General features: G+C 48.3%; 2 protein-coding genes across 5 annotated transcripts in view; both read right to left on the reverse strand.

Annotated features, from left to right (window-relative positions):
• Window positions 1–437: 437 nt before the first annotated feature.
• Window positions 438–27,024, reverse strand: part of Hm13 (histocompatibility minor 13) — a 37,280-nt gene continuing 10,693 nt past the window's right edge. The window contains exons 3-13 of one of the 4 annotated variants that reach the window (XR_007835031.1): window positions 25,742–25,824; window positions 19,753–19,841; window positions 17,055–17,140; window positions 16,838–16,963; window positions 16,087–16,144; window positions 14,036–14,119; window positions 11,479–11,515; window positions 10,549–10,651; window positions 5,344–5,429; window positions 1,589–1,789; window positions 438–843 (exon numbers count right to left, since the gene is read on the reverse strand). Coding sequence is in view for 3 of the 4 variants with exons in the window: in XM_051193257.1 (XP_051049214.1) it covers window positions 741–843; window positions 1,643–1,789; window positions 5,344–5,429; window positions 10,549–10,651; window positions 11,479–11,515; window positions 14,036–14,119; window positions 16,087–16,144; window positions 16,838–16,963; window positions 17,055–17,140; window positions 19,753–19,841; window positions 25,742–25,824 (1,002 nt within the window). In the remaining variant the exon portion in view is untranslated. The remainder of the gene's footprint in view (window positions 844–1,588; window positions 1,790–5,343; window positions 5,430–10,548; window positions 10,652–11,478; window positions 11,516–14,035; window positions 14,120–16,086; window positions 16,145–16,837; window positions 16,964–17,054; window positions 17,141–19,752; window positions 19,842–25,741; window positions 25,825–27,024) is intronic. The other 3 variants (XM_051193257.1, XM_051193272.1, XM_051193279.1) reach the window with 3 other exon arrangements.
• On the reverse strand, window positions 17,921–18,664 carry Mcts2 (MCTS family member 2). Its single transcript, XM_051193459.1, has one exon. It carries the CDS (start codon window positions 18,510–18,512, stop codon window positions 17,967–17,969), a length of 546 nt encoding a protein of 181 aa, XP_051049416.1. The 5' UTR covers window positions 18,513–18,664; the 3' UTR covers window positions 17,921–17,966.

Consider the following 27,024-nt stretch of genomic DNA (forward strand, 5'->3'; position numbering starts at 1 on the left):
CTCCTGAAGGTTAGAGGTGCGGGACAACTGGCTTTGGGATCCCTACCTCCTGACCCTGGATGGCATCTCCTAGTCCCTGGGGCTACCTTCTTCCCAACCCAGGCTCTCTGAGGATCTGGGCTTTATGTTGGGAAACTCAGGAATGGGCAGATTGGAAAACTTGGAGCTTTGATCTGCGGCCAGGTGGACAGCAAGCCCAGGGAGAGGCGTCTGTCTACAGTTACAGGTTCCCTTGTTGAGTCAGGCTGCTCCATGCTACTCTCTTCGTCTTCTCATACCAAGGCCAGAGGGACACAGCAATCCCTTGACCACCACCTTCACTGTCCCCAAGTGGCCTGGCAGTGGGATGGGCACCCACGAAAGGGCTTGCAGAGACCTAGTGAGCTTAGCACAAGACACTAGGTGAAGTTGCGGAGACCCCTCCAGGAGGAGCACAGTGGCCTGCCAACCATGGGATGAGTTTTTAATGTGAGCAAAGTCAGTCCACAATACAAAAATCTAAAAACCACATTCGGTTCCCACCTGGCTCCTGGGGAAAGAAGAAGCAGAGGGTTTCCTTTGCCTGCAGGGGAGGAGGAGCAACAGAGGAAGCCAGAGAAAGGGGAGAGGAAAACAGGCAGCAGAAGCCCGCTCCCCATCCTGGAGCCACCTTCGCCTCCTGCAGGCGTCCTCCGTCTCTGTCGCCTACAGGTCATCCTCCACCTGTCTGATCTGGCCCGCAAGGGTCAGGTAGCGTTGCCTCATTTCTCCTTCTTCTCTAGTCTCTTCGATGCTGACGCCTCTGTTGTCTCCTCTTTGGATTCAGTCCCAGTTGCTGGATCTTTAGGGTTTGACTCCTCATAACTGACCGGAAAACAAAGGAACACACTTGGAGGAGGCTGAGGGCACAGTCTTTGTTAACCCCTATCTTTGCAATCTCAGGGTCATTGCATCTCCAGCCTAGCATCTGCCAGTACCTTACCCCAGCCCTCTGTGTGTCCTCATGGGCACCCTGCTTGGCTTTCCCTGGGCTCTGTGCTGCCAGAGGCTGCAAGGGCAGCAGCAAATGGGAACGACTGGGCCTGGAGCTGTATGGATCAACAGTAAACTTCTTGAACCTTCTGCTGGAGAGCAGACGAGAGGAGTACACATGAGACCCTGGGAGACCAGAAGTCTCCTGGGGCACGGGGCAGGGTTAAGAGCCCAGCCCTGGGTGGGGACTGTTCTGGCAACTAGCACAGTGTTACTCATCAGGACGGACACACGGCGTCTTGTCAGGGGCTCTGCTTACTGAGCAACTGTGCCCATCCAAGCACAATGCACATTTCCTGGCTGGGTTAGGTGGGCAGCAGGTGCTTGCTTGATGAATGAAGGAACACAAAAGAGAAGGTTGTGTGTTCAGGGCCAAACACACAAGCAACAGTCTCACAGGGCCGCTCATGCCCATCTCATGTGACTGCCCATTGTGGGTGAGCACCCCAAGGTTCTGGGCTACCTGCCTGCCTCGAGGCTGGGCAGCAAGTGCTGGTGTCTGTGAAAAGCTGCCTTTCTGCCATCAGCCCCAGTGACACTCCCTGACTTTACACCAGGGCTGGAGCATCTGCCCTACCTTAGGCCCAGGACAGTGGGGGGAGTGGGCAGGTGGGCACCTGCTGGGCATTACATGGCGCTGGGATTCTGCGGGCGCCGGCGACGAGGGCCAGCTAGCTTCTGCTGCATGGAGTCGGCCAGGCTGGCAGGGGAGCCCGAGACTGTGGGAAAGTGAGTGAGCCTCGGTGTATGAGGCAGGATTATGGCCGAGGACTCGTAGCTGTGTAAAGAGACAGACAGAGAAGACAGAACAAGTAGACAGAGAAGGGAAGACAAGGAAAGGACAGAGATACCCTTCCCAAGGAGCACAGAACACTGTTGTCTTGGTTACCTGGCTTGCACTTCCACTTTACTGTGTGTAAAGCAGCCTTTTCTCTCTTTTGGGGGAAGATGCACCATGCAGACAAGAATGAAGAAGGGTGTGGTATGCCAGGCTGAGCATGCTGTCAAACTACTGTCTCTAACACATGCTGTTCTGCAACACACTAATGCAGCAGGGTGTAGCTCAGCAGGGCGGCATGTACTCAGCCTGAGTTCCTGGGTTTGCACCTTAGCCCTCTAAATACCACACACAGGAAAAGCACCAAAGTGCAGAGAATTTGCTGGAGAATGATACCTGTCAGTGCACAGATGTCTCTGAAGGTCTGTAAGAACTGACCTCCAGCAGGCTAGGAGGATAAATTCTTCCTTCTCCCAAGTGTGTGTGTGTGTGTGTGTGTGTGTGTGTGTGTGTGTGTGTGTGTGGTATATGCATGAATGTGAGTGTGGAAGCCAGAGTTTAATGTTGTTTTCCTCTATAACTCTATACTTTAGGTTTTTGAGACAGGGTCTCTCACTGAACCCACAGCTTACCTATTGGCAAGATTGGCTGTCCAGTGAGCTCCAAGGATTTGTATGTCTGTCCCCACCCAAAACTAAGGTTACAGATGTGTGCCGCTCTACCCAATTGGGTATTCAAACACAGCTCTTTATGTTTGTGAGCAGGCACTTTAATGCCTGAGCCATTTCCCTAAACAACAACAACCACCATTTGTGTGTGCCATGGTGCTTGTGAGAAGGTCAGAGGACAGCTTTTGGAAGTTGGTGTGTCCCTACCATGTGGATCCTGGGGATCACACTCAGGTCCTTAGGCTTGGCAATAAGCAATGCTACCTCGTGATCCATCTTACTCATTTTAAAAAATTCATTTACATTTTTTGTATGTGTGCATTTTGCCTGCATTTATGCATGTGCACCAAATGTACACTTGGTGCCTGCAGAAGTAAGAAGAATGTGTCAGATCCTTGGAACTGGAGTTTACAGATGGTTGTGAGCAGCCATGTGGGTGCTGGGAACCAAAGCCACATTCTCTCTGAGGGCAAGGAATGCTCTTACCTGATGAGGCATCTCCTCAGCCCTTTTACATTTTTATTTATCAATTTAGAGACAGGACCTTACTATGTTGCCCTGGCAGGGCTAGAACTCACAGAGATACAGAGATGCACCTGCCTTTGTCCTCTGAATGCTGGGATTAAGGGCATATAGCACCATACCAGGTTCTTTTTCTTTTTTCTTTCTTTTTTTGTTTCATTTTAAAACAAGGTTTTGACCTGCTTTGTTTCCAACCTGGGCTGATTCACCCCTCCTTAGGTCACTAGGAGGTCACCATAGTGATGCTTAACTTAGTGTGGATACCCAATTGGCATAGTATACCACAGCCCAGAATGATCACCCAATTAGCATAGCACACCACAGCCCAGAACTCCTGGACTCAAACAATCCTCCTGTCTCAGCCTCCCCAGTAGCTGGGACCACAGGCATGTACACCTGGCTGAAACAAGGTTTTATTCTGCCATTCAGATTGCTGGCCTGGAGTTTGCTACATACATAGTGCAGGCTGGTCTTGAAATCAGTGATGCTCTGCCTTAGTCTCCCAAGTACAGGGATTAAAACATGTAGCATCATAAGGCACAGGCTCAGCTGATTATCCAAACACAGGCCTTACTCCTTACACGGCAGGCGCTTTACTGACCCAGCTCTCTCCCTAGTCTTTTTTAAAAAATACTGTGGTGCTTTGAGTAAGAATGGACCCCACAGGCTCATATATTTGAATGCTTAGTCATCAGGGAGTGGCACTATTTGAAAAGAATTAGGAGGTGTGGTGTGACCTTACTGGAGGAAGTATGTCACTGGGGGTTTCAAAAGTCCATGCTGGCCTGTCACTCCCTCAGCCCACAGACCAGAATGTAGCTCTCAGCTCCTGCACTATCTAGCATCAAACATGCCACCACACTCCCTGCCATGAAGATAACCACCTGAAGTTGTAAACAAGCCATCAGTTAAACGCTTTCTTCCATAAAAGCTGCCTTGGTCATGCTGTCTCTTCATAGCAACAGACAGCGATTGATACACTACATTATTTGTGTGTATCATGGTGCTTGTGAGGTCAGAGGACAACTTATGGGAGTTGGTGCGCGTGCATATGTGTGTCTGTGTGTACACATGTGTGCACATGAGTACATGCACTGAGTATAGGTGCCCATGGAGGCTTCAGGCCCCCCTGGAGGGATGGTTGTCAGCTGCCCAATGTGGGTGCTGGGAACTGAACTAGAGTCCTCTGGGAGAACAGCAGGTACTCTTAACTGCTGAGTCATCTCTCCAGCCCCAGCAATGGAATTTAAAACCATGTACGTGTGCAATCCATTCAAGAATGAATCAGTGAATGAATTTTTCAAAAGGAGTGGCAGTGAAAGAGAGAGAGAAAAAAAAAAAAAAAAAAAAAAAAGGCAAAAGATCAGGTTGAGTCTGGGGTAGAGGGCAGAGGAGAGAAAGACTACCTACCTGCTCTCACTTTTCTCTAAGGACCTTCTGGGCAGGGTGGGACTTACACAGAAGAAGAGCATAGGGAAACTAGGCTTCAGTGTGGGGAAGGAGGCAACTTCTGCCCTGGCTGGGTGCTCAGAGCTCAAGCTGCTGATACAGGGGACTGGTTCAGAAGTCTCTCCAAGCATGGACAGGTGCTAAGGGCTGACCACAAGGATCAGCTTGGATGCCAGAAGATGGGGATGGGCAGGCTTTTAACCGGTATGCCAGGAGCTGGGGATTCCAGGCAGGGCAAGCATGGGGAAGGGGTGAGTCATCTGCTGCCCTGAGGTATTCAGGTGCACAGGAGGCCCTGGCAGGCACTTGGGGGACAACTTAAGGCCAAGCAGGTGGAGCTGGGTGAAGGCCCCTGAGTGGGCAGCTTTAATAGTAGCTGGCAGCTATTTCTAGGTCTTTGGCAGGCAGGGTTGATGGTGCCTGGGAGTAGACACCTGCTGGGAATCATGCAGGCCCTGGGGTAGGGGTGCGGCTGTGTACAAGGTGTGGCAGATATGGCAGCAGCCACTGGGGAAGGGGACTGTGTATCAGAAAACAAGCTGTAGGTTATAGCTAGAGAGGCATCTGGACAGGGATGGACACATGGCTTCCTGTTGTAGGTACATTCTTGCCCTATTACATGTAAACTGATGCTGCGGGAAAAGACAAGCCTCAAGTCACCTTGGCAGAGCTAACTTGTGACCCAAGGCCTGGGACAGTGGACAGCCATTCCTTTAAGACACAGTGGTATGGGCTGCCCTAGCTTAGACCTTTCCTGGCTTCTAGGAAAGGTCCCACTGGTGACCACAGGCCAGACAGCTCGTCGTTGGCAGAACAGCTGGTGGTAACACTCCCTTGGAGACAATGCCCATGTGACCTGGCAGGCTCTGCAGGTGTGCCAGGGCCTGTCTGCATGTCTGCTCCAGCCCGCCTTACCTGAACATTTCTGCCACTTCGCCCTTGACCAGTGCCACCAGGACAGGAAAGCCGATGCACGCAGGGACCAGGTACAGGAGAGCCGGCTAGGAGAAGACAGAGGCTCATGAGGCAAGGCACTCAACCCTCTCCTGGACTTGACTGAGGGATAGCTCAGACCCTGGGAGGGAAAGCATGCTCTGGGGGAGACAGCGAAGGGCTTCAAGGCTCCTCAGGAACATGCCTGACAATGTCTGAATCATAGCAGCTCAATGCCTCTATTTCGCAGGCTGGCTTTCTTCCTGGAAGCCTGCAGCTTGGGCTGCGGCACAGCCTTGCATTTTAGTAATGCTCAGGAGACACTGTAATGATGGCGGTGACAGGGACGGTAGCATACATGACCGATAGCAACAGTGTGATTCCTGATCACTGGCTTTCATTCTCATGTGCTCTGTCCTCCACCTCCCCACTCCCAAGTCTGTGAAAGTCTCCTAAGAAAGTTGGTCTGGGAGAGAAGGAAGACTGTCCCCAATGCTTGAGACTTTTCCTGGTGGTAGCAGCGCAACACCCCATGGCTGTGACCACCCTCTTTGGGTAGAGAAGGGCTAATGTTCTAGAGGGAGGGACAGTCTAGGTCTCAGTTCTAAGAGCCTAGCCAAGGATAGAAGCCCCACATACTAGGCCCTGCAGTCATTCCTTGCTCATTCCCTCTGAAAGGTGAACATCACACCGCTGTTGGATACTCTAAAGCCACCAATGCTGCCAGTGGCCTAGAGACCCCATAAGATGTGATCCTTGTCATCGTCTCCTCCAAGCCCATCCCCCACTTACTCTGGCCATAGCCCCAAGTACCTTGGCACGTGCAGTTTTAGCTGCCTAGGCTCTTGTTCCCCCCTCTGCCCAGTTCCATCTGTTCAGCCCTCAGCTCTGTGGAGAAGCCTCCACAGAAGCAGCACCAGGTCCCTGGCAGTGTGGAATTGACCATCCTAGATAGCGCGGAATCTGTCCCCTTGGATTGTGGGTTCAGACAGAGCAAGCACCCGATACCCTTGTTCAGTCTGTATGCCTAGCATTCCAGAGCGCCTGGGGGTTGGGGGGTGGTGGTGGCGGCGGCGGCAGCGGCAAATAAAGTGCGCTGGTAGCTTCTTTACCATGTTCTTTAAGAGAGAGGTCTTGGAGATGAATGGGATGAGAGTAAAGAGCACCATTCTCAGTACAAAACCAGCCTGGGGCCCAAGAACAACAGGATCGTTCCCCTGCATCTGAGGACCTTTTCTTGGTACTGGTCTGGGTAGGCAGTGAGCCACATTGCTTTATATAGATTACCCTAGAATCTAGTAATAGTATCCAGACCAAAACTCTACAGATGATGTTCCTGAGGCTCAGAAGAGGACTGACTTGCCCAAGGTCACAGAAAGTGTGTGAAGCTAAGATGGGACCTGGGGAGCTGGGCATTCATTCTTTCACTGGTATTGGGTTCTTGCTGTGGGTTTTAAAGGTCCATGCCCCAAGTTGTGAGAAGTAGCCAGAGGTACTCTAAGTCCTAAGCCCTAAGCCAACTCCAAGGAAACAAGAACAAGGTGAAAAGCTTTCAGGTCTCCAGGCAGTGCTGGAGACACACCTTTAATCCCAGTATTCGGGAGGCAAAGGCAGGTAGACTCTGAGATAGAGGTCAGCCTGGTTTACAAAGTGAGTTCCAGGACAGCCAGAGCTGTCTCAAAACAAAACAACAACACAACAACAGCAACAGCGATGATAACAACAGCTTTCAGGTCACAAAACTAGAAAAAACGGGCAGAGGTCCAGCTCAGTGGGCAGAGTGCTCACAGAACATTTATGCAACTCTGGGGTTTCATTCCCAGTACTGCCAATGGTGGGGCAGATGGGGCAGCTAGAAAAAGAATAAAATACCCTGAAGTAGAAAGAGAAAGTCAGGCATTGCAGTGCACACTTGTAATTCTAGCACTATGGAAACTGAAGGCAAGAAAACTCCTGGGAGTTTGAGGCTGACCAAGTTACAAAAGGAGAACTTGCCTCAAAACAAAACAAACAGAAACCAACCACCAATTAACCAACCAACCAACCAACCAACCATACACCCAAAACCAGGCTGGGTGTGCTGGTACACACCTTTAATCCCAGCATTTGGGAGGTAAAGGCAGGTGACCTCTATGAATTATAGGCTACCCTGTCTCCAGTGAGTTCCAGGCCAGCCAGGGATATTCAATGAGGTCCTGCATCAAACAACCAACCAAATCCAACCAACCAACACAGGCCCCCAAAACAGTAAGAATATAAGGGGAGATGCAGGGATAGAAGCTCCAGCTCCAGGGAATCTGATACCCTTTGCTGGCTTCTGCAGGTACCTACTCCCACATTACAAAGTCAACACTCTTCCACATAGTAATCATAAGTTAACAGATAGACGAACAAACTGGGGAGCTAAGGATGGAGAAGGGCTCTGGATTTGGAGTAAAGGTTCTCCTGTATAGCCAGCTCAGTGCATTCTCTTGCCCAAGACAGTCTTGGGCAGGATGTAGGACTTCCAGGGGAGCTGTGGCCTCAGGCTCATGGGAAGGGTACCTTTGAGAACAATTTTGCTAGTATCAGAGGGATACAAGTCCGCTTTCTTTTCTTTCCTCTCAAGGCACCTGGGAAAATCTTCAATGAGAGTGTGATGGAGAACTGTACTGCTCAGCTCAGTAAGCTAGAGCCAGCCTTTGAGACAGCGTCTCATACAAGTAACCCAGGCTCGTCTGAAGTAGCTGTGTAGCTGAGGGTGATTTTGAACTTTTGTTTCTCCTGCTTCTACCTCCTAAGAGCTGCGATCATAGGCATGTGCTGCCATGTCTGGTTAGGAAGGTTTTTATTTTTTAAAAGCTAAGTGAACTAAAGGCCACACAGGGGACCTCTAGCTACAGCAATGCTGCCATGGGGACTGCCTGTGACTTCTGAGAGAAGGCAACCTCACTTAACAGGCACTTCCTACGAACTGGGTCCCCTCTTTGGGACTTTCAGGGAGATGGCCATCTGGATGAATCAGGGCCAGGAGGAGCATAAGCCCAGACACAGCCTGGGAAGTCTGTCCTTCTAGGTTTGCAGTCTCTCCACAATGGGGAGGACAACACCTTGCAGAGAGCAAGACTCTCTTCCGCCTCCAGCTGGGAAGGCAAGCCTGCCCTCTGGAGGCTGTCAGGGAAATGGCTCTGGCCTACTCCAACATAGGGCTGGGAGCTATGGAACAGGCCTTGAAAAGGCCTCTAAGCTTGTTCATGATCTGGCACTCTGTAATCCTCTCACCAAGCACATGCCATGCTCCACAGGCACATCAGAAGCGGTGCTAAACATAACTGAACAAATGAGAAGGCTCTGTGAACACTCTGAGTTTCTCTGCTTAGGAGCCACACCCTTGGATCTTTGTGGAAGGTTTAGCACCAGCACAGTGATCAACAGTCTGATCGTGTGATGAATTCAAAGGCAGCTCCCACGTGACAGAGCTTTGGGGAGGGGAGGAATGAAGGGAACAATGCAGTAGCCTTCCCCATCTGCAGAACACCTCAAAACTGTACAGAATAACATACTGTGAGTGAATGCTTTACTGAGTCTCTAATGGTGAGTGGTGTGCAGTGTGACAGGCTGGATCAAGGAGTGGTTTATGTGGGCAGTAAGAGTTGCTCTTGCTATTGAGAATGCATGGCATTTAAAACTGGAGTTTCTGAAGTTTCAGTATTTTTGGGCTGTGGATAACTAAACCCACAGAAGGCAATGCTGTGCTGGGGTTGCAGGGCTGGGGGTTGGTGGGGCTCGAGGGTGCGGTGTGGGTGCGATTTATCTAGGTGTAGCTCTGAGTACTTACACTGATTTTTCCCCATCCCCAAGCCACTCTTTTTTCTGTTTTTATTAATGAAATGAGGAAATTTAAGTATGTGAATAACTTGTGGGCCCTGGCCTGAGTCCCAGAGAGGAATCTACTGATTCCCACTGGGGCTTCCTTGGCCCCTGCATCACATACCGTTCCTGCAGTGTCCCAGGCCAAATCCTAGTCCTACCACTCACTTGCTGGGTGGCGCCTCAGCTTCCGCTCCCTCATGTGCTCTCTAAGACCTGAGAAGTACAGGGCTGGGGGTGTGCACTGTGTTCCTTAGACAAGAGAGGAGGCAATCCTGCCTGTTCAGCCCCTACCAGCATCCCTTCTCCAGGTCACTGAAATCTGAGCCTTCACACATGCTGCTTTTGCAGAATTACTTTTAACTGTGTGAAGGTGGGTTACATTTGCTTACGCTGCGTTTGTTTGAAGTGTAAGATGTGTTTAACTGTGTAAAGATGAGTTGCATTTGTTTTATCTCGCCTGCCTAAGGCGCCTGATTTGGTCTAATAAAGAGTTGAACAGCCAATAGCTAGGCAGGAGAAAGAATAGGTGGGGCTGGTGGGCAGAGAGAAATAAATAACAGGAGAAATCTAGGCTCAAAGAGAGAGGAGGAAGAGAACTAGGGACAAGCTTTGAGCAAGAAGCCAGGCGGATGCCATCCAGTCAGACATACACAAGCACTGAAAGATGTATAGAAGAAAGGCAATAAGCCCCAAGGTAAGAGTAGATAAAGGGAAACAGGCTTAAAGACAGCTAGCCAGAAACGTGCCTAAGCTAGGTTGAGCATTCAAAACTAGTTAAGTCTCTGTCATGACTTGGGAGTTGGTTGGTGGCCCAAAAGAAAAAGCCTGGTACAGCTCATTGTGGTGGCTTAGAAACTGGAGCCCACCTTTGTGGGAGGAGGTGGCAGAGCCTTGGCTTTCCTAGGGTGGTGTATCCTAGGGTGGTGTAGATAGCTGCCACTTGGCAGGAACACCTAACTCTCACCCAACCCTGCTCTTTGACTGTGGTACCTTGCCTGGGAAGCCATGTTCTCTTTCCCAGACTCTTCTCCTGCAGTTGGAATGACCATGTGCCATACTACCTGGCTCATGGGATACAGGCAGAAACAAGGTAGAGAGAGCTCTGGTGAACTGTCTGCTTTGCTAATGAAGACGGTGGAGCGCTCAACAACCCTTTGGCCTGGAACAGCAGCTGCCACATTCCCACAAGTCAAAAACAACCAAAACCATGACTGTTTGGCTAACACTGCAGGGTGCCCACCTCTGGGCTGCTTGTGCAGGTAACAGAGCAACTCTCTGTGAGGTCTGTTACCGTCAGGGAAGCACTCTGGACACACAAAGGGCTGATCTGCTCACCTGCGCATGCTTGAAGATGTGCATGATGAAGATGGTGAGGCCCAGGCCGAAGATGTAGGCAGCGAAGCTGGTGTAGAAGTAGGTGTGGGTGTTTTTCTTCAAGCTTCAAGGAAGATGGAAGGAAGAGGTTAGAATTGTACCACCCTTTCTGGAGAACCCTGCAATTGCATGTGTGGGGGAGAGCTCCCAGCTGGGATCCTGGAGGGCCATGGACCCTGTACTTCCCTGAGTTAGTCTCTTTAGGCAAGTTACCTTTCTTTTTTCATGCTCAGCTCATACCTTTGCAAAATGGGAAACCATAACCCCATTTGTAAACAACAAATAGCACAATCTAGAACTGCCTGTAAGATTTTTAGCCAACATAAACATCTCGTGTGTGTGCATGCATATGGTGTGTGAAAATCCAGGTTCTAGGTTATCCCCACAGAATATAAAATTGGGGCAAGGCCCTGCTAGCAAGTGTTCCTTCATGTTCCAGTCCAACAGTATGTTTAGTTTCTACAACAGCCTGAAACAAGTCTGAGGAGGAAGAGGAAAGGGATCAGCTAGACTGACAGATGATGGCTGCAGCTTGCTTTCCTCTAAGTGACTGTGGTTAGCCTGTGGTCAGTACTCTCCGCCGACTCGCACAGCAGACCTGAGTGGGAACACTTGTTTACCACCATGGATGTGAGCTTGAGGCTCCTGAGATCAGACTGGCCACCAAGGGCATAGAGCTACAAGCACCAATCTCAACTAATAGGACTTTAAAACAACAACAGCAGCAACAAGAACAACAACAAACCAAAAGCAAAAACAAGACCACTTAGAAGCTCAGAATGCAGGTGAAATGAGAATTTCTCTGGATGTGTGGATGGAGAAACCTTCTCTGGGCTCCTGAAAACTGGGACTTTCCCCAGACCAGGCCACGCCACGCCCTCCCTTGCTTACCTGATGTCAAAACGAAGCAGTAAGGCAATGAAGATCCCTGAAGGGGAAAAGGCAGGGTTAGAATGCTGGGGTGGGGTAGGAGAGGAATCAGGACAAGCTCCCCCACCTCCAGCACCACACTGTGTCACAACAGGCCGCCTACTATTTCCCACTGATCAGGCACAGGGCAGGAGCAAGCGAAGCTACAGTTCTCAGAGCTCAGCCAAGGGGCAAGACGGTAGGGAGAACGACACCAGACCCCAGTAGGAAATCAAATTTAGGCTTGTTCTAACTGGAAAATGGACTTCTTGTGTCATAAAAGGTGGATTGGGGTGGGAGCCGGTCTGAAGAGGGCTGGGGAGAGTGGAAGGCATACTCCGAGGGGCTGCAGGATGGAGACACATGGCACAGGCAGCCACACTGCAGGCTCGGGTCTATATTCCGAGTAAGGAACACAGCATGTTAGAAAAGTTCTGGGCAGAACAACCTAGACAGGGTTAGAGAGACCCCTGTGGCTGCTGCCTGGTTGGAGGTGGAGGGTTGGAGCAAGAAGCAGACCCCTGGGAGGCACCCCGGGAGCCCAGGAATGCTAACTCTGTCCCTTAGGACCTGGCCCACACTTCAGATGCCCCAGAACCCTGAGTCTCAGACAGAGCCAACATGTTCAACCTTTCTACGCCGCACGCATCACATCCTTTAACTCAGGCCCACAATTGTGCATACTAGGCAAGGGCTCTACCAAAAGTTAGAATCCCCACCCTATGTTGCTAATTTTAAAGAGGGAACTGAGTCATCCTCAGTGAGGACTGTGATAGAAGAGTTGCATGGAAAAAGTTGACCAGAGCGGCCTTTTCTACAGTGTTTGCAGCTCAGCGCCCCCTGGTGACTGACACTTGTAACAGCTCTTCAACTAAAGCAGGGGTGGGGCTCTGCTGGTGTACTAACTCCAGGCAGCTGAGCGAGTTTCAACAGTGCTTTCTGGGCTGGGTGACTGCTGCAAGATTTGGAGCCATGTATAGATCCTGGAGGTGAGGATGTGTGCACTCTTAAAGGCCAGACCATGCACCAAGGAGACCAACAAAGCTAGAAGCCAACAGTTCTCAACCTGTGGGTTGTGACCCCTTTGGCATCAAAAGATCTCTTCACAAGGGGGTGCCCAAGACCATTGTGAAATACAGATATTTACATTCTGATCCATAGCAGGAGCAAAATTAGTTATGAAGTAGCAATGGAAATAATTTAATGGCTGGGGGTCATCACAACACGGGGAACTATATTAGGGCTGCTGCACTAGGAAGGTTGAGAAGCACTGCTGTAAGGCATTTGTCTTGGGGGTGGGATTAGATTATTTTCTTTAAAAACAATTCTGGTCACCATGCCAGGCATCAAGCTAGAGAACACAGAGAACTAGACAACACAATCTACTCTGTCCCTTACCACCACCACTAACGGGGTGTGTCTGTTCATTGCCAGAGGGTAGGAATTCACTTTTTTAAAGACAAGAGTCTCAGGAGTGGGAGGGGAACAAGAGTGGACAATGAGGGTAAATTTGATCAAAATGCACTATGTATATGGAAATGTCACAATGAATACAATATATATATATATATATATATATATATATATATATATATATATGCTTAAAAAAAGTCTCATGGTGACCATTTAACCAGGCTAGCCCTGGGGTCATAGGTACGTGTCATCACTTTCTACTACAGGACTCAAACCTCTCCTTTGTTTCCTGGGAAGCAAGCCCTTGTTGACCTCAAGTGTTTTATATCAGAGAGATACTTGGTGTGTGTGTGTGTGGGGGGGTGTGTATGTGTGTGTGGTAATGCCAAGCTCAATCTCTCAGACAAGTTGACCAGCTCCTTTAAATCTGGAATACAGAAATTCTCTCTATTCCCTGGAGTTGCTGGGAGTAGTAAAATGATACAACAAAGCACCCGCCACAGTGCTGGGTGAGTGGCAGGTGTTGTCACCACCATTCTGTTATTACTGTCCTATGGCCGGTTCTGACAGTATGGGCTTTTGTGTGTGTGGTGCTATGGATGAACCCAGGGTCTCTGTACGCTAAGCTTTATTCTTCTTCTGAGCAACATTCCTGTCCTCTGCAGGAAGGGACAGCAGATAGTTAAGACAGCCCCACTGCTGAGGACAGTGTGACTGTCTTATCAGTCCTTTAAAGAAAGTAAGAGAGAGACAGATCCCTGACAGGCAGACAGGGAGAGGGGCCACAGACAGATAACAATGCAGCCTTTTCACCCTCCTGAAGTGAAAGGCCAGGCAGGCTTTTTCTCCCATCAACAGGGATCCCCCTTCTGGCTGAGCACCCCAGGTCATCTAGAAGATAGGTTCAAGGCTATTCTGGACATGTTTACCTGAAGCTGTGGGCCTATGGGCTCCTCTTTCTTGTTTTAAGTCCAAAATTAAGAAAAAGAGAGCTGCCCTATGCCACCAAAAACCACAAACATGTACTGAGGGGGATCTGCCAAGTCCTCACCTAATCTCCCCCATTCCCAACAGGTAAGGCTACCTACCCGCCTCAAAGTAAAACCCTGGCCGCCCCAGCAATCACCTGGAATGACGATATCTCCAAGTCCCAGCATGGCAAAGTTGTCTGCTTCAAGGCCCTTCTCCAGCAGATCCTGGGGGAACACCACTGCGGGGAGAGGAGGTAGGGGTGAGAGGGAGCATCAGAGGGACCCTGTTTACTCAAGGCCACCGGCCTCCAGCCCTGTCAAGTATGACTCTTATACACTTGTGTATAGGAGACGACAGGATGTTCCCAGGATGAAATGGCAGCTCTTACATTATAGCAAAGAGGGATCTAAGAGCATCTAACCAAAGGTTTCATTAATCTTCACTTCTCTTTCTATGTTGCCATGGGACCATGAAAAAGAAGCCCAAAGCTGACTTTACACCCAACTGCTTGCTGTCTGTCACAAGCCAGAGCTGCCATGATTCTACAGATCACTGAAGTATCCTCTCAAGGTCACCTCCCCTTCTGCCCAGCTACTATGCCTGGTACAGTCCTGGAGCCTTGTGGTCCCAGGTGATTCCGGAACATTCAGGGCTGAGACTTGAAGTTAATCTGCTTTCCCATCTACCTTGAGATGACACTAGCTTGCTTTGACTGTTTTTGAGACACTCCAGCTATGTAGCCCAGGCTGGCCTTGAATTTTCATTCCTGTTAAGTACCAGCATTAACACTCAGGTGATATCAAACCCACGCATGGTAGAAAAGCTCTTTACTACTGGCTATGCCTGTAGCTATATAACATGACTTGGCAAAAGAATCATGAAAGGAGCTTCCCCCTTCTCCAGGTTTTTTGTTTTGTTTTTTTTCCCTTGAGGAAAGAGAAAAATTGGTGCATGTCTGGATGAGGAGTCATTGCTAGAACTGCGGTTCCCTCTGGGGGAGTATGGAAAGGCTAGAGAACAGATAACAAGTTCGCTGAGAATGATGGGGTGGGAGGGTGGAAGTAACCTTGGTTTTGGTGATTCTACTGAAGTGCATTAGTCCCACCTGGAGCTGTTCTACCCAGGCTTACAGTAGCCTGAGATAAAATTTCCCCGTTTATTCAGGCCCAGAGGTTCAAAGCCATCGCTAGGCATACAGTGAGTTTCAGGATGGTTTCAGCTACCTGAGATCCATCTGGACAAACACCCAGAGACTCCCCTTATTTAACAGCACTTGATGCTTTTTTGTTTTGTGGTTCTTTTGAGACAGGGTTTCTCTGTGTAGCCCTGGCTGTCCTTGAACTCATCTGTGAGCAGATCAAGTGCTGGGATTAAAGGTGTGTGCTGCCAATAATCAGCTTGAGTTTCTCCTTTTCAAAAAATTTATTTATTTTTATGTATGTGAGTACATGCATAACAGAATTTCCATGGAGAGGTCAGAGGATAACTTGTGGGAATTAGTTCTCCCCTTCCAGCATGTGAGTCTCAGGTACTGAACTCAGGTTATCAGGTTTGGCAGCTAGAAATGAAATGAGCCAGCTGAGCCATCCTGCTGGCCTTTTTTTCTTTTTCTTTTTGGACAGTCTTGCTATGTAGCCTAAAAGTTGCAATCCTGCCCCTCAAGTGTTGTGACAACAGGAATGTGCCCCATGCGTGGGCTATGGATCTTCTTTCCCCTTCTTTTAGAGGTGAATCCCAGGGTTCACACATGCAAGACCACTGAGCTACTAAACACCCAAGCCCTACATTTGGGTTTTCTAATACATGTATAACAATGGTTATTCTAAAAAAAAAAAAAAAAAAAAAAAAAACCAAGGTATGGTCAGAGTTAAGAGACCTGGTACTCAGGCAACAAGGGGAACCCAGTTGAGTGTGATAGAGTTAGTGTGAAGGTCTTGACTTCTGGAAAACCACTACAAGCCCTATGATAGATAGGCTGTTAAACAACTCTCTTCTATACTTATTCCCATTCCTATACATCTCATGCCACATGATGTTATGACCAAGTGGCTAAAGGCCAGGGTGGAGGGGAGGAGGGCCAGAGTTCAAGAACACAGCCAGATGAATCAATGAAGAGGAAATAAAGAGAGGCTCTGACACCAACAGGGATGATGAGCCAACTGGGGTAAAGAGGACGATGCCCGATCATGGGAGGTGGTCACTTACATTTGATTGGTGCCTCAAAAGACTTGGCCACAGTCACCATCACGTTGGTGCCGAAAACCTGGAAGGAGAAGACAGGGATCTAGAGGGAGGTGGGCGGGCAAGAAAGGCTCTCCCTGGTCTTCCAGATGTGGGGTGGTTTGAGGTGTACGAGAGTTGAACAGGGAACTGGTAGAGCTCAGAGCAGACCTGACATTGAGTTGAGGTGGCCATTCGTGTGGTTCTGGGCAAAAGAAAATCTGAAGGAGTCAGGGGAAGACCCCAACTGGCCCAAGCGAGGCAGCCTGCTTGTTCAGGCTTCTAGCCTTCTTAAGAGACAAAGGCACTAGGCAGCATTCATTCAAAGACAAATGTCTTCCAGAGCCAGGGAATGAATGTTACAGTCAGGCAGATCCCAGACCCCTCAGAAGATGAAAACTCAGCCAGAACACAGCTACCCTCTGTCCTTGCTGGGCCATTCACCAGCATCCACCACACCTATCCAAATGTCCCCGAGACTCATTTGCTCTACAGACACGGTTTAGTAGTACCCTGTAAAGACCATGTGAAGGTGTATGAAGGCACCGGGTACACTGGGCTCTTGGTAGGAGATGTATTTCATTTTCTTTGGATTTACAGATAGCCGAGAAATAGACCTACTCTGGGGTACAAACTCCATCGGACTGCCATGTGGACAGAGATGGCAGAGATGCAGGGAAGCTGGGAGGCTGAGGAGGGCCCTGAGAGTTGGACAGCATGTCCCTGCCTGACTCACCCAGAAGATGTCATAGATGAAGAGTCCGCCAAGCAGGATGCAGCCAGTGCTCACGTTGTTCAGGTGCAGGAGCTCTACCCCATTAAGGGAGAAGGCCAGGCCAAACAGGTTATTGGCAATCCAGTGCTGGGGAGAGCTGGGAGTGAGACAGGCTGGCCATGGCCCATCCTACCCTGTCTCCCCAACCTCCCCTTCTGCTCAGGCCCTGACTACTCACCTTCCTCAGCAGGTACCAGACACCAACGATGCTGCTTAGGCCCAGGCACACCAGGTCCTTAGTGTCAAACTCATAGTTGATGATCTCTGGGCAGAGAGGCCAGGTAAGTCCACTCCCCAGAGTGAGGCCATCCCCCCAACCTGTCAGCCCCTGGATGGAGGAGGGCATGGCCGCCAGTATGGTTAGGCAGGCCTAGGGACCTGGCCTTAGCTGCTTCACACTGGCAGGGGGGTTAGGTGGGGAAAGGTCACTGGAGCCATGCCCAATTTTCTAGAGGGGAACATAGGCCCACAATGCAGGGAGTTGGAGATATAAGCTCTGTCACATGATGATGGGTGGGTGACACTGGGGACGCAGTACCCTTTTAGAGTTTGTTTCCCTATCTGCAAAAAAGTCAACACCTTCCTCATGGAGCTGTTACGGAGTACATAACGCTGTTCTTACAATGCCCTCAGCACAGTACCTGGAATGGAATACAGTGGGTCCCCAGTTAATGCCACTCCTACCAAGTTTGAAATTTCAGGAAATCAAGGGGATTGCTGGTAACCCTTTCCAAACTGAGGAAGAAGGAAAGAGAGATGTAGAAAGTACTCAAGAGAGAATCTTGGAAGGCTGCTCGTTAGGAGCACCTCGGTAGGGACCCTGATGTCAGACCTACTCTGGCTGCTTCCAAATTTCTGAATAACAGAGTGTGGCCACTTCTGTGATTCCAAAGTGCAGCAAATTGCTGCTTGTCCCCCATTTCCTGCTCTCTCCTATCGTTACAACACCCTGTTTTCATTTTTTTAAAGGTATCTTGTTGAATTTATTCAGCGTAACTACAGAGGCATTGTCTTCATGATGTCACATACAGACACAAACACAGATACAACACAATATTTATATTTAGCTCAAGTGCATTGCGTCTAAGGCTCACTTATATGTCTTCATGTGCCACAGCCCGTCATTTAGATAATGGATATTTTCAATGCCGATCCCTTTGTTGATTTTCTCAATGTCTGCTGCAGCCATCTTCATCACTCCGACACACAGGGCATGCTCTTTCCCTTCAGCCATGACTGCCACGATGGTATCGACTGCAGCAGCGTAGAGCTTCGCTCCAGGAGATGTTAAGCCTGGGCACATGATATTTGCACCACTGAGCACAAATTTGATGGCTCCTTTGTCGACCTGCTGGTGTGGCAGAATAAACGGGTATTTGTGCAGTAATCTTAGCGTTGGATAAAAAGGTCCTTTTCTCTGCCTGAAAAACAGTAATTCTCCGTTGACTGTAAGGATTTCCATGTGTTCATGGCATCGCACTATTTTGACTGGATCTTTCTTAGGCATGATTTGATTAAGCCACGGCTCGATACCTGGAAACTGTTCAGTCAGTTGGCTCTTAATACCCTTAATAACGGAAGTTTTCAACTGGATGCAGTTGGACACACTTTCCTTCTCGTCAAATTTCTTGAACATGATCTTGGTGAAGGGGCGCCAACAGGGAAGAGCTGAGGCGAAACGTGGATCGCCGAAGGTCCAACCGGAATCGCGCTCTACAGGAAGGATGGCACCGGCGTCCGAGCCGTCCGTTGTCGCTAACCGGAAAGTGGTCCGACCCAAGGCGCTTTACGGCTACGTAAGATCCAATTACTTCCGCTCCACTGACCCCCCCCCACGGTCACCCCAAGGCTCTTCACCGGACTTCCGGCAGCCCTCCGGACTTCCGGTTCTGCTCCGGACATCCGATTGCAGAAAAGGTGGGGCTCGGACCGGAAGATGCGTCAGAGTATCCATGTATACGGATGGACAGCCGCTTCGGGTTCCGACTGGACATGCGCCGAGCCTAGCCGCGCCACCTCTCGCGGGAACATTGCTCAGCTCCGTGCTAACAGCCAATAGCGATTCTCCTGTAATTTCTACGGCTGCGCAGTGGTCACGATCCTAGACCACGAGGGGTCCCTGATTATGTAACTTGGCGTGGATGGGAGATTTGGAATCCCGAAGGGTCTATGGTCGTTAAAAAAAACAAACAAAAACAAAAACAAAAAAAAAACAAACAAAAAAAAAAACCAACAAAAAACAAAAAAACAAAAAACAAAACAAAAAACAAAAAAACAAAAACAGGCTTAGCCTTTAAAAACAAATCCAATAATCATTTATTTGGCACAGGTGTACTTGACGCGGAGACACCATCACGTCACTGTTTTGGGGGAAAAGGCAGAAGGTGCTTGGCAACCAGGAGAGAATGGAATACATTCCACAGGCTTCTCATGTGTGAGAATTATCTTCCATTTGGTCCCGAGCCATCATTACTCTTGTCGCCACGTTTGAATCCACACGGTAACTAACACATCTTCATAAAGCTTAGGAGAAACAATCACTAAACATGCTAAGAGCTAGCTGTCTGGTACAGCTTTTACTGAGTGCATCTATGAGCCAGGCACTGTGCTAAATGCTGTCCACTTAAAATTTACTTTCTAATGGAAGAAGGGGCTAAATTATCATTTTTTGTTTTACAGATGGGGGAAACAAACTTCCAATAAAAAACACCCAGTGCACAGAAATAATGGATTTACCCAGACTCTGGGTAGTGGCAGAGCTGGGATATGAACCAGGGCCGCTGAGTTTCTCCTTTTTATTACTTTTTTTTTTCCTTTCGGAGAACCCACTATTAGAGAAACAAAGAAGGGGAGGGAGGGAAGTGGGTGCCACTGACCTTCCTTGTTTTCCCCAGAGCCCTGTGTGAAGAGCAGCTGATACTGGCGATTTGGGAAGTTGGCTGGAAAAAACGTATTCATGAAGGGGCTGGAAAGAAAGACAAAGCAGGTCGGCAAACAAGAGCCCCCATGGGCAAGCACAGCTTTTAACAGTCCCCACTAATACCCACTTATGGTGGTTACCCACTGGGCACCTTTCATAAGTGCCCCGGTAGATAGAGATTATTGTTCCCACTCTGTAGATTTGGAGACTATTAGAGGAAGACTTGACCAGGGTCACAAAGGGAACCAGGATCTGAGCAGAGATTCAAACTGAGGTTTCTGACTCTTAGTGACTTGTTTTGCTTATTGGCAAAGTGGACACAAGAAGATTTGGTATGAAAAAAAATCTGGGGGATGAGTTAGAATTCCCAAGTCTGGCCCATGTGCCTTCTATATCAGTTTTTTGTTGTTGCTTTTTTTTTTCCCCCAAGAAAATTACCTCCAGACTCTTACCCAGTCCCATTCTATTAATCTGACCAAGAACTGGACTTTCACAAATGTAGTTGAAATCCTCCAGCCAGATGAACCACAGCCCCCAGAGTGGGAATATCCCCATTTTCAAGCCTACTATGAGGTCAAGAGGTCTTTGTTGCTTAGGGCCATCCTAGCTTTAAAAATATTATTACCCAGCATGCTCCACCTCCTGGCCAGACAGGGAACAGACATGTTCTTTCTCAGACTACTTTAGAGCAAGATTAGCACACCAAAGCCTCTTGATCATGGGTTTGGCAGTATTGTGGAGTGGTCACTAGTCCCTACAGTCCTGTGGGGACCACAGTAGTGGTAGCCTCCTCAGGCTTTAGTCTCCTTACCTGTGTGTGAGGATAAGAGTATGGCCTATCTCAAAGAGATACGTGTGAAGGGAAAATAAGGCAGGAAAGATGCTCAGCTTAGTGCTGGCCTCTAGTAGGGCTTAAGAACTGTGAACAAAGGTCATAGAAGACATCCCAGAATGGTTTTACAACTAAGAAGTAAAACAAGGTAGGTCTGTAAACATTTAGGTCACAATGGATAAGGCAGGGATGAGAGAGTTTTGTTTTTTTTTTTTTTAAAAATTAAACTCTGGTGGCTTGGAGAATATAAATTTCAGAACCCTCTCTGGGCCTCAGATTCCCCACTTGTCAAACAACTGATCCCTTGCAGCCTGAGGCTGTGTGATGTGACTGATGGTGAATGGCAGCAGATAGAGGGCTGGAATCTGGAGTGGGCATTTATGGAAGAGCTCTGAAGAGATGGAAGGCAGAAGCAGCCAGGATGGCCGAGGCTGGAAGATCAGTTTGCTGAGACTTTTGGGGAGGGTAAAGTCACAGTGCATGTGCAGATAGAGGCAGAGAGAAGCTTGAGGTGCCGAAGCATTCACCCAGCCTAGCCTCTTAGGAGCTTGACGTTCTGCATCTTAATCAGAATAACAGAAGAGACACGCTTCCTAGGTTCAAGTCCTACCTCTGCCACTTCTCACAGGTGTGACTTTGGGAAGTTACTTAGCTGCTCCTTGCAACTCTTTTTGAATCTGGACATTACAATATCTTCCTCAGAGGATTACTGTTTGTTTCACTCTATAGCTCAAGTTGGCCTGAAACTTGTAATGATCCTCCTGTTCTACCTCCCAAGTACTGGAGTTACAGGAAGCACCCACCAAGTCTGACACTCACTGGATGAGAGGATTGAGCTAATGCTTGCTACCCTGTAAGTTCAACTGCAGCTTCCACTTCAAGTGTTAACTGTCTGGACTGACTTCTGCATGTGATTTACACCACTGAGCTCACATCCAGCCCTTAATTATTTTGATAGAGTCTCACTAAGTTGCCTAGGCTGGCCTCCAATTTTTGATCCTCTTGTCTCATTCTGCCAAACAGTTGGGATTACAGGCAAGCATTGAGAAAAGGGGCCTGCCGTCCAACACAACACAAAGGATGACGCGTGTGATGCAACTGCTGAGTCTGACTTGAGGGTGGGGCCCTGTCTCGTCATTGTCACCTCCCAGGCCAGACAGTGGTAGATGTTTGCTAGCCACCTCAGAGTGCACTTTTATTGTGGGCAGTGTTTTTATGAACCGCCCCCCAAGTTCATTGCTTCCTGCTGAGACACATCCTGGTGCCCTTGTCCTTTTTGAGGGTAGATGGTGAGGGTTAATGGAATTGTTGATGTACCCTTGTTCTCCTGAGGTAGGAGACAAGGACTTTCTGTCTGTGGGCCACATGAGTAGGGCAGAACTCTGTCCAGGTGATAAAAATAGGCCAAGGTGTCTTGGCAGAATGTGTGGAATCTGGCTGGGTTAGAGTCTTGGTGACCGTATTAGGTGAAGACAGGATGTGACCCCTGCCTGCCCCCAGTACTGTGAGCTGCGGTCTCTTCTGAGCGTTTGAGGTAGGCAGTGGGGTGGGAACAGAGGTGAAGGGATTCAGAGAACTGCAGCTGAGGCCAGCAAGGCCTGGGATATGGCTCTTATAGCCTTTAACACACGTCTCTGAGAGATCTGTGGAGAGGAGAATCTTCAAGTTCTCCCTCTCCTTTACTTCTGCCACAGCAATAAAGAATTCTAGCACAGGCATCAGACAAACCTGGGATCTAACCCCCCTGCTTTTATCAGCTGTGAATCCTGGTAGACACAATTCCATTGAACCTCAACTTCCTTGTCTCATACCTTCAGACCTTACAGTTCAAATTCAGAGGCAGGCATGGATATAAACAGCTGTGGAAACTCTGAACACTGCAGCTTTCTTAACCAAAAGATTAGAGAAAAACACAACTTCAGTGAGTGAGAGTCAGTTTAATTCTGGATCAACACTAAAAAAAAACAAACCCATGATTATATTATACTCCCTTCTTCTAATAAAATTGCTTTTGTTGGATTTTGTTCTTTCTAATGATAAACTTATGACTCCATTCATCTGGCAGGTTTTGTGGTCCAGGCTGGTCTTAGACTCATGATTCTCCTGCCTCAGCTTGCCAAATTCCTGGGACCTTTACATGAGAGCCAGAACAGATTACTATTGCTCTGAATTTAATTAAGAAAATGATTTATGGCTGGGGAATATGGCTTAGTGCTACAACACTTGACTAGCATATGACAGGCCCTGGATTCAATTCCTAATACCAGAAGAAAGAGAAAAAACAAAACTCAGGGATGGGCTATGTTTGTGCAGAAAAGACTGTCTAGGGAAGTACAAGGCCCTAAGTCTAACACCCAACATGAAAAAGAAAAAAAATTAAAAACCATAAACCAGTCTCTAGCTGACAAATTTTACCATGTACCATTTATTTGTTATTTTGAGACACTATTTCATATAAGTCAAACTGGTCTTGAAGTAGCTGTGTAGCTGAGAATGGCCTTGAACACCTGTTCCTCCTGCCTCTACCTTCCAAATGCTAGCATCAAAGGCATGAGCCACTAAACTAAGCCCGTGCGTCTTTTCTTTCTTTTTTTGACTTTTCAAGACAGAGTTTCTCTGTGTATCTTTGGTTGACCTGGAACTCAGAGATCCACCTGCCTCTGCCTCCCAAGTGCTGGGATTAAAAGCCTGTACTACCATGTCTTTCTTTCTTTCTTTTTTTTTTTCCAGACAAGGTCTCCCAGTGTAGCCCTGGTTGATATGGAACTATGTAGATCAGGCTGATCCCGAACTCAGATACTTGCTTGCCTCTGTCTCCTGAGTGCTGGATTACAGATGTGTGGTACTGCTTGGTTTCCTATGAGGTTAACTGCTGACTAAAACCCCGGGCTTTACCCTTAGTAGACAAGTGCTCTCCCACTAAATTATACTCCCAGATGCTATGGAATATTCCTTTACACTGTGATTGGTTTAATAAAGAAGCTGACTGGCCGATAGCTGAACAGATAAAGTTAGGCGGGAAAGCCAAATAGAATGATGGGTGAAGGAGGGCAGAGTCAGAGGAATCCTAGGCCAGGCAAAGAGGGAGCAGGAGATGAATGTGTCATGGTAATAAAGATACCACCACATGGCAGAGATGTAAAGGAATATGGGTTAACTTAAAATGAAAGATCTAGTTAGTAATAAGTCTGAGTTATTGGCAGAGCATTTATAACTAATATAAGTCTCTGTGTGGTAATTTGGAAGTAGCTCCCAGGACAGGAAAACTCCATCTTCAACCAGGCAATTGCTAGTTTTATTTTCTCTTGATAATATCTATCACTAAAATTTATAAACTGGTTAGAGGGTAGAGAGACAAGTGGTTAATCTGAGACATTAGGAACATAACAGTTTGTGGGCAGTTGAATGCAAGGCTACTGAAATACTATGAAATAACCAGTTTCTAAGCATATGGTCTAAATGTCACTTCCAAAGTGTATGTTCTGTGTGGTGAAGCTAGGCTATGGAAGAACTGAAAGATCTCAAACCTCTTATAGACACTGGGGTGGGACTGGCTATACATAGAGTGAATTATCAGCATGGAAAAGGAAGAGATCCAGAATTTCAGAGTGATGGCTCCTGTCTGTGCCTAAGGTCCTCATGAGTGCTGGTTGCTATTACTTCTGCTAGGCCCAGTCACCCAGGTTCTCTGAGATGGGCCATGGTATTTTCAACTCAGCAAAAATAAGCTTTTGAAGGCGAAGATGGTGCTGGCTTTAGTACAAAGCCCAGAGCCAAAGCCTCAAAAGTCTCAGCTATTTAACTCTGGGCCAGTCCTGAGCCCACCACTGTGTGCCTGGCATGGCGCATTTGATGCTTCCTGCCCATTAGAAGGCTCTGTACTCTGTCTACAGGGGGAGGAGCTGATACTTAGAGAGGCTAAGGCTACCTTTTTAGACCATACTTTGACTGCCATCATCCTGCTGGTGCCTAGAGAAACAAGCCACACTGTCCTTGGCATTCACTGCCTTTGGGGCAGATTTTGCTCTGAATACTATGGAAAGCACCTGACATCGGTCCCTTAATGCGCAGAGGCCATCCAGCTCCTGGCATGGCACCTCTCTCCTTACACCTCTCCCAGGCTTCCTACCTTCCAAACCTGAGTGCAAGCTGAGTTCCTTTCTTTGGACAACTTTTCCTGGCCACTCCTCAGTCTTATTTGTAGACTACTGCAGAGGCAGACAGGAATGTGTTGGGCTATCTTTGTTGTCCATATTGGGGCTAAGACTTCCATTTGGTGAATGTGAATGGATGTCAAGAAATTACAAGTGGTTAGGCTAGCCTTGCAGAGTGAAGGTGGCCAGGAGCCTCTTGTTCTCATGACACAGTCATAAATCATTTATGCCCGATGCTCTGATGTGAGCAACTGGGTCTGAGCCGAGTGGCCTGGGTCCACAGACCTGGGCCTCCTGCATCCTGATTTTGCACTTTGCCAGCTGTGTGATCCTATGGAATGTCTTACTAACTTCAGTTTCTCTAACTGTAACCCAAGATCAACATCAAGAGTTGTCTAACAAGCTGACACAGGCAACTGCAGCAATCCTAACAAAGGTGACACTTTTTTTTTTTTTTTTTTTTTTTTTTTTAACACACCCCTGAGGAGACTGAAGTCAGAGAGAGTAACTTGTAGTCAAAGTCAGAGGCTGCATTCTCAGCCCTCTACTGTCAGGAGAGTGTCCCTTGAGGAGCTTAGCCTAGTGCTTGGCAAGTGCCACTGAGGTAACATATTCAGCACTGTGATGACTCTTTTGATACTCCTAACTGGGGTCTTTCTAAGACTGGGTCTTAAACTGTAGCCCAGGTTGGCCTGGAACTTGCCTCAGTCTCTTGAATGCTGACAGCTATCATAACTGGCTAGCCTTATAAGTCCCTATAAGGAGACTGTGACTCAAGAGAGGTTCCAGTGTCCATCCTAGATCATGTATAATGTGATACAAGGGGAAGAATCCCTTGGACTTTAAAGCCAGGATTTACACCTGACTCTGAATGACACAAAAGATCACGTTCCCATTCAAGACCCTGTACTGGCTCCTGAGAAAGCAGTTTCAAAGGCTGCTGGGAGATGCCTTCTGACCTGATGGTGTGGGACAGGGCCAGGATCCCCAGCACGAAGAAATACATGGACAGCAAGAGGTTGATGTACTCCTGGGAGAATATCTGAGGAAGAAATACAGAAAGAAACAAGTCAGTGTTGTTAGAAGATGAGGTTGTCAGAACCTCCTGGAGGTTGGTCTCATTCTACCCTCAGGAGTTAGGGGCAGTCAGGAAGCAGCTCATACTCTAGTGCTCCTATTTTCACATCTGGGGTAAGGGTAGTACCTTAGGTCCCACAAGATGGACTCTACCCACAAAGAAGTCTAGATGTTTACATATGTGATTCCATCATTTGGAGAAGGGCAATTACTATGTGTGTCCAGGGTTTAACATGGGAGTTCTAAGGGCACAGGGGAAGGGTCTAAAATCAAAATCAAGAGCAGTGTCAGAAGCAAGAATTTACTCTTCGATGTTTCCTTCTCCCTGCTCAAAAAGCAAGAAGCCCTAAGGCATGCTAGTTATAAGATATCTGGGTACCCTGCACTCCACTCATTTCAACTGTCTCCCCCTACCTGTGATGGCAACTTAAAGACGGGACACCAGGCCCCAACAGCTACTTCCTCATCTTGCCATTGTCAGTCAAACAGAAATAGTCTGTCACAATGCTCCAAAGCTAGTTGTCACATATTCACTCTGGAACTTGGGAAGGCTGTGCTGAATCTGTGCTTGCTGCACCTTGGCTCCACTGGCCACTGTTTTCGTAACTGGGAGGCAGGGACCTGCTTTTTTTGGGAGTACAGGGACCATGTTGCTGGACTCATATAGTTATCTGTTTAAATGCCAATCTGACCACGTCACTCTCCCACTTCAAGCCTTGCCACTGTTTTCCCTTTGATGCATGCTGTTCCCATGAGTGAGAAGACCTTGTAAGGCCCCTTCTGCTCTGCTCACACGCTGCCGGTGTGTCATAACACTACAGCCTCACTCCCATTCCCAGGCAGCCTGGGTATGTGCTCTTGGGCTGCCAACATGTTTCTCTATTTCCAGGCCGCCCCATTCTTCGTTTATCAGCTCTCAGCCCTGAGCTTTACTCAGGTACCTGTCTGACCTCTGCCCAGCAATTTGGCTGTATTTCATGGCTGCCTCCTATATGCAGCACACTGAGCCAAATACTAGTCATACAGTGAGTGAGGAATAAGGCAACTTCAGAGTTCACATGCTGATGAGAGCGAAAGAATCTCAAAGGGGATGCCAGGCTTTGCAGTATCATGACAGATTTCAGATTCACCAAGCAGGACTGGAGGATTGCAGCAGGGTTATGAC

Source organism: Phodopus roborovskii, unplaced genomic scaffold, assembly GCF_943737965.1.
Source record: "Phodopus roborovskii unplaced genomic scaffold, PHOROB, whole genome shotgun sequence".
NCBI classification, from domain to species: domain Eukaryota; kingdom Metazoa; phylum Chordata; class Mammalia; order Rodentia; family Cricetidae; genus Phodopus; species Phodopus roborovskii.

Coding starts and splice junctions, on each gene's coding strand:
- Mcts2 (XM_051193459.1), bottom strand. CDS start 18,512: ATGTTCAAGAAATTTGACGAGAAGGAAAGTGTGTCCAACTGCATCCAG.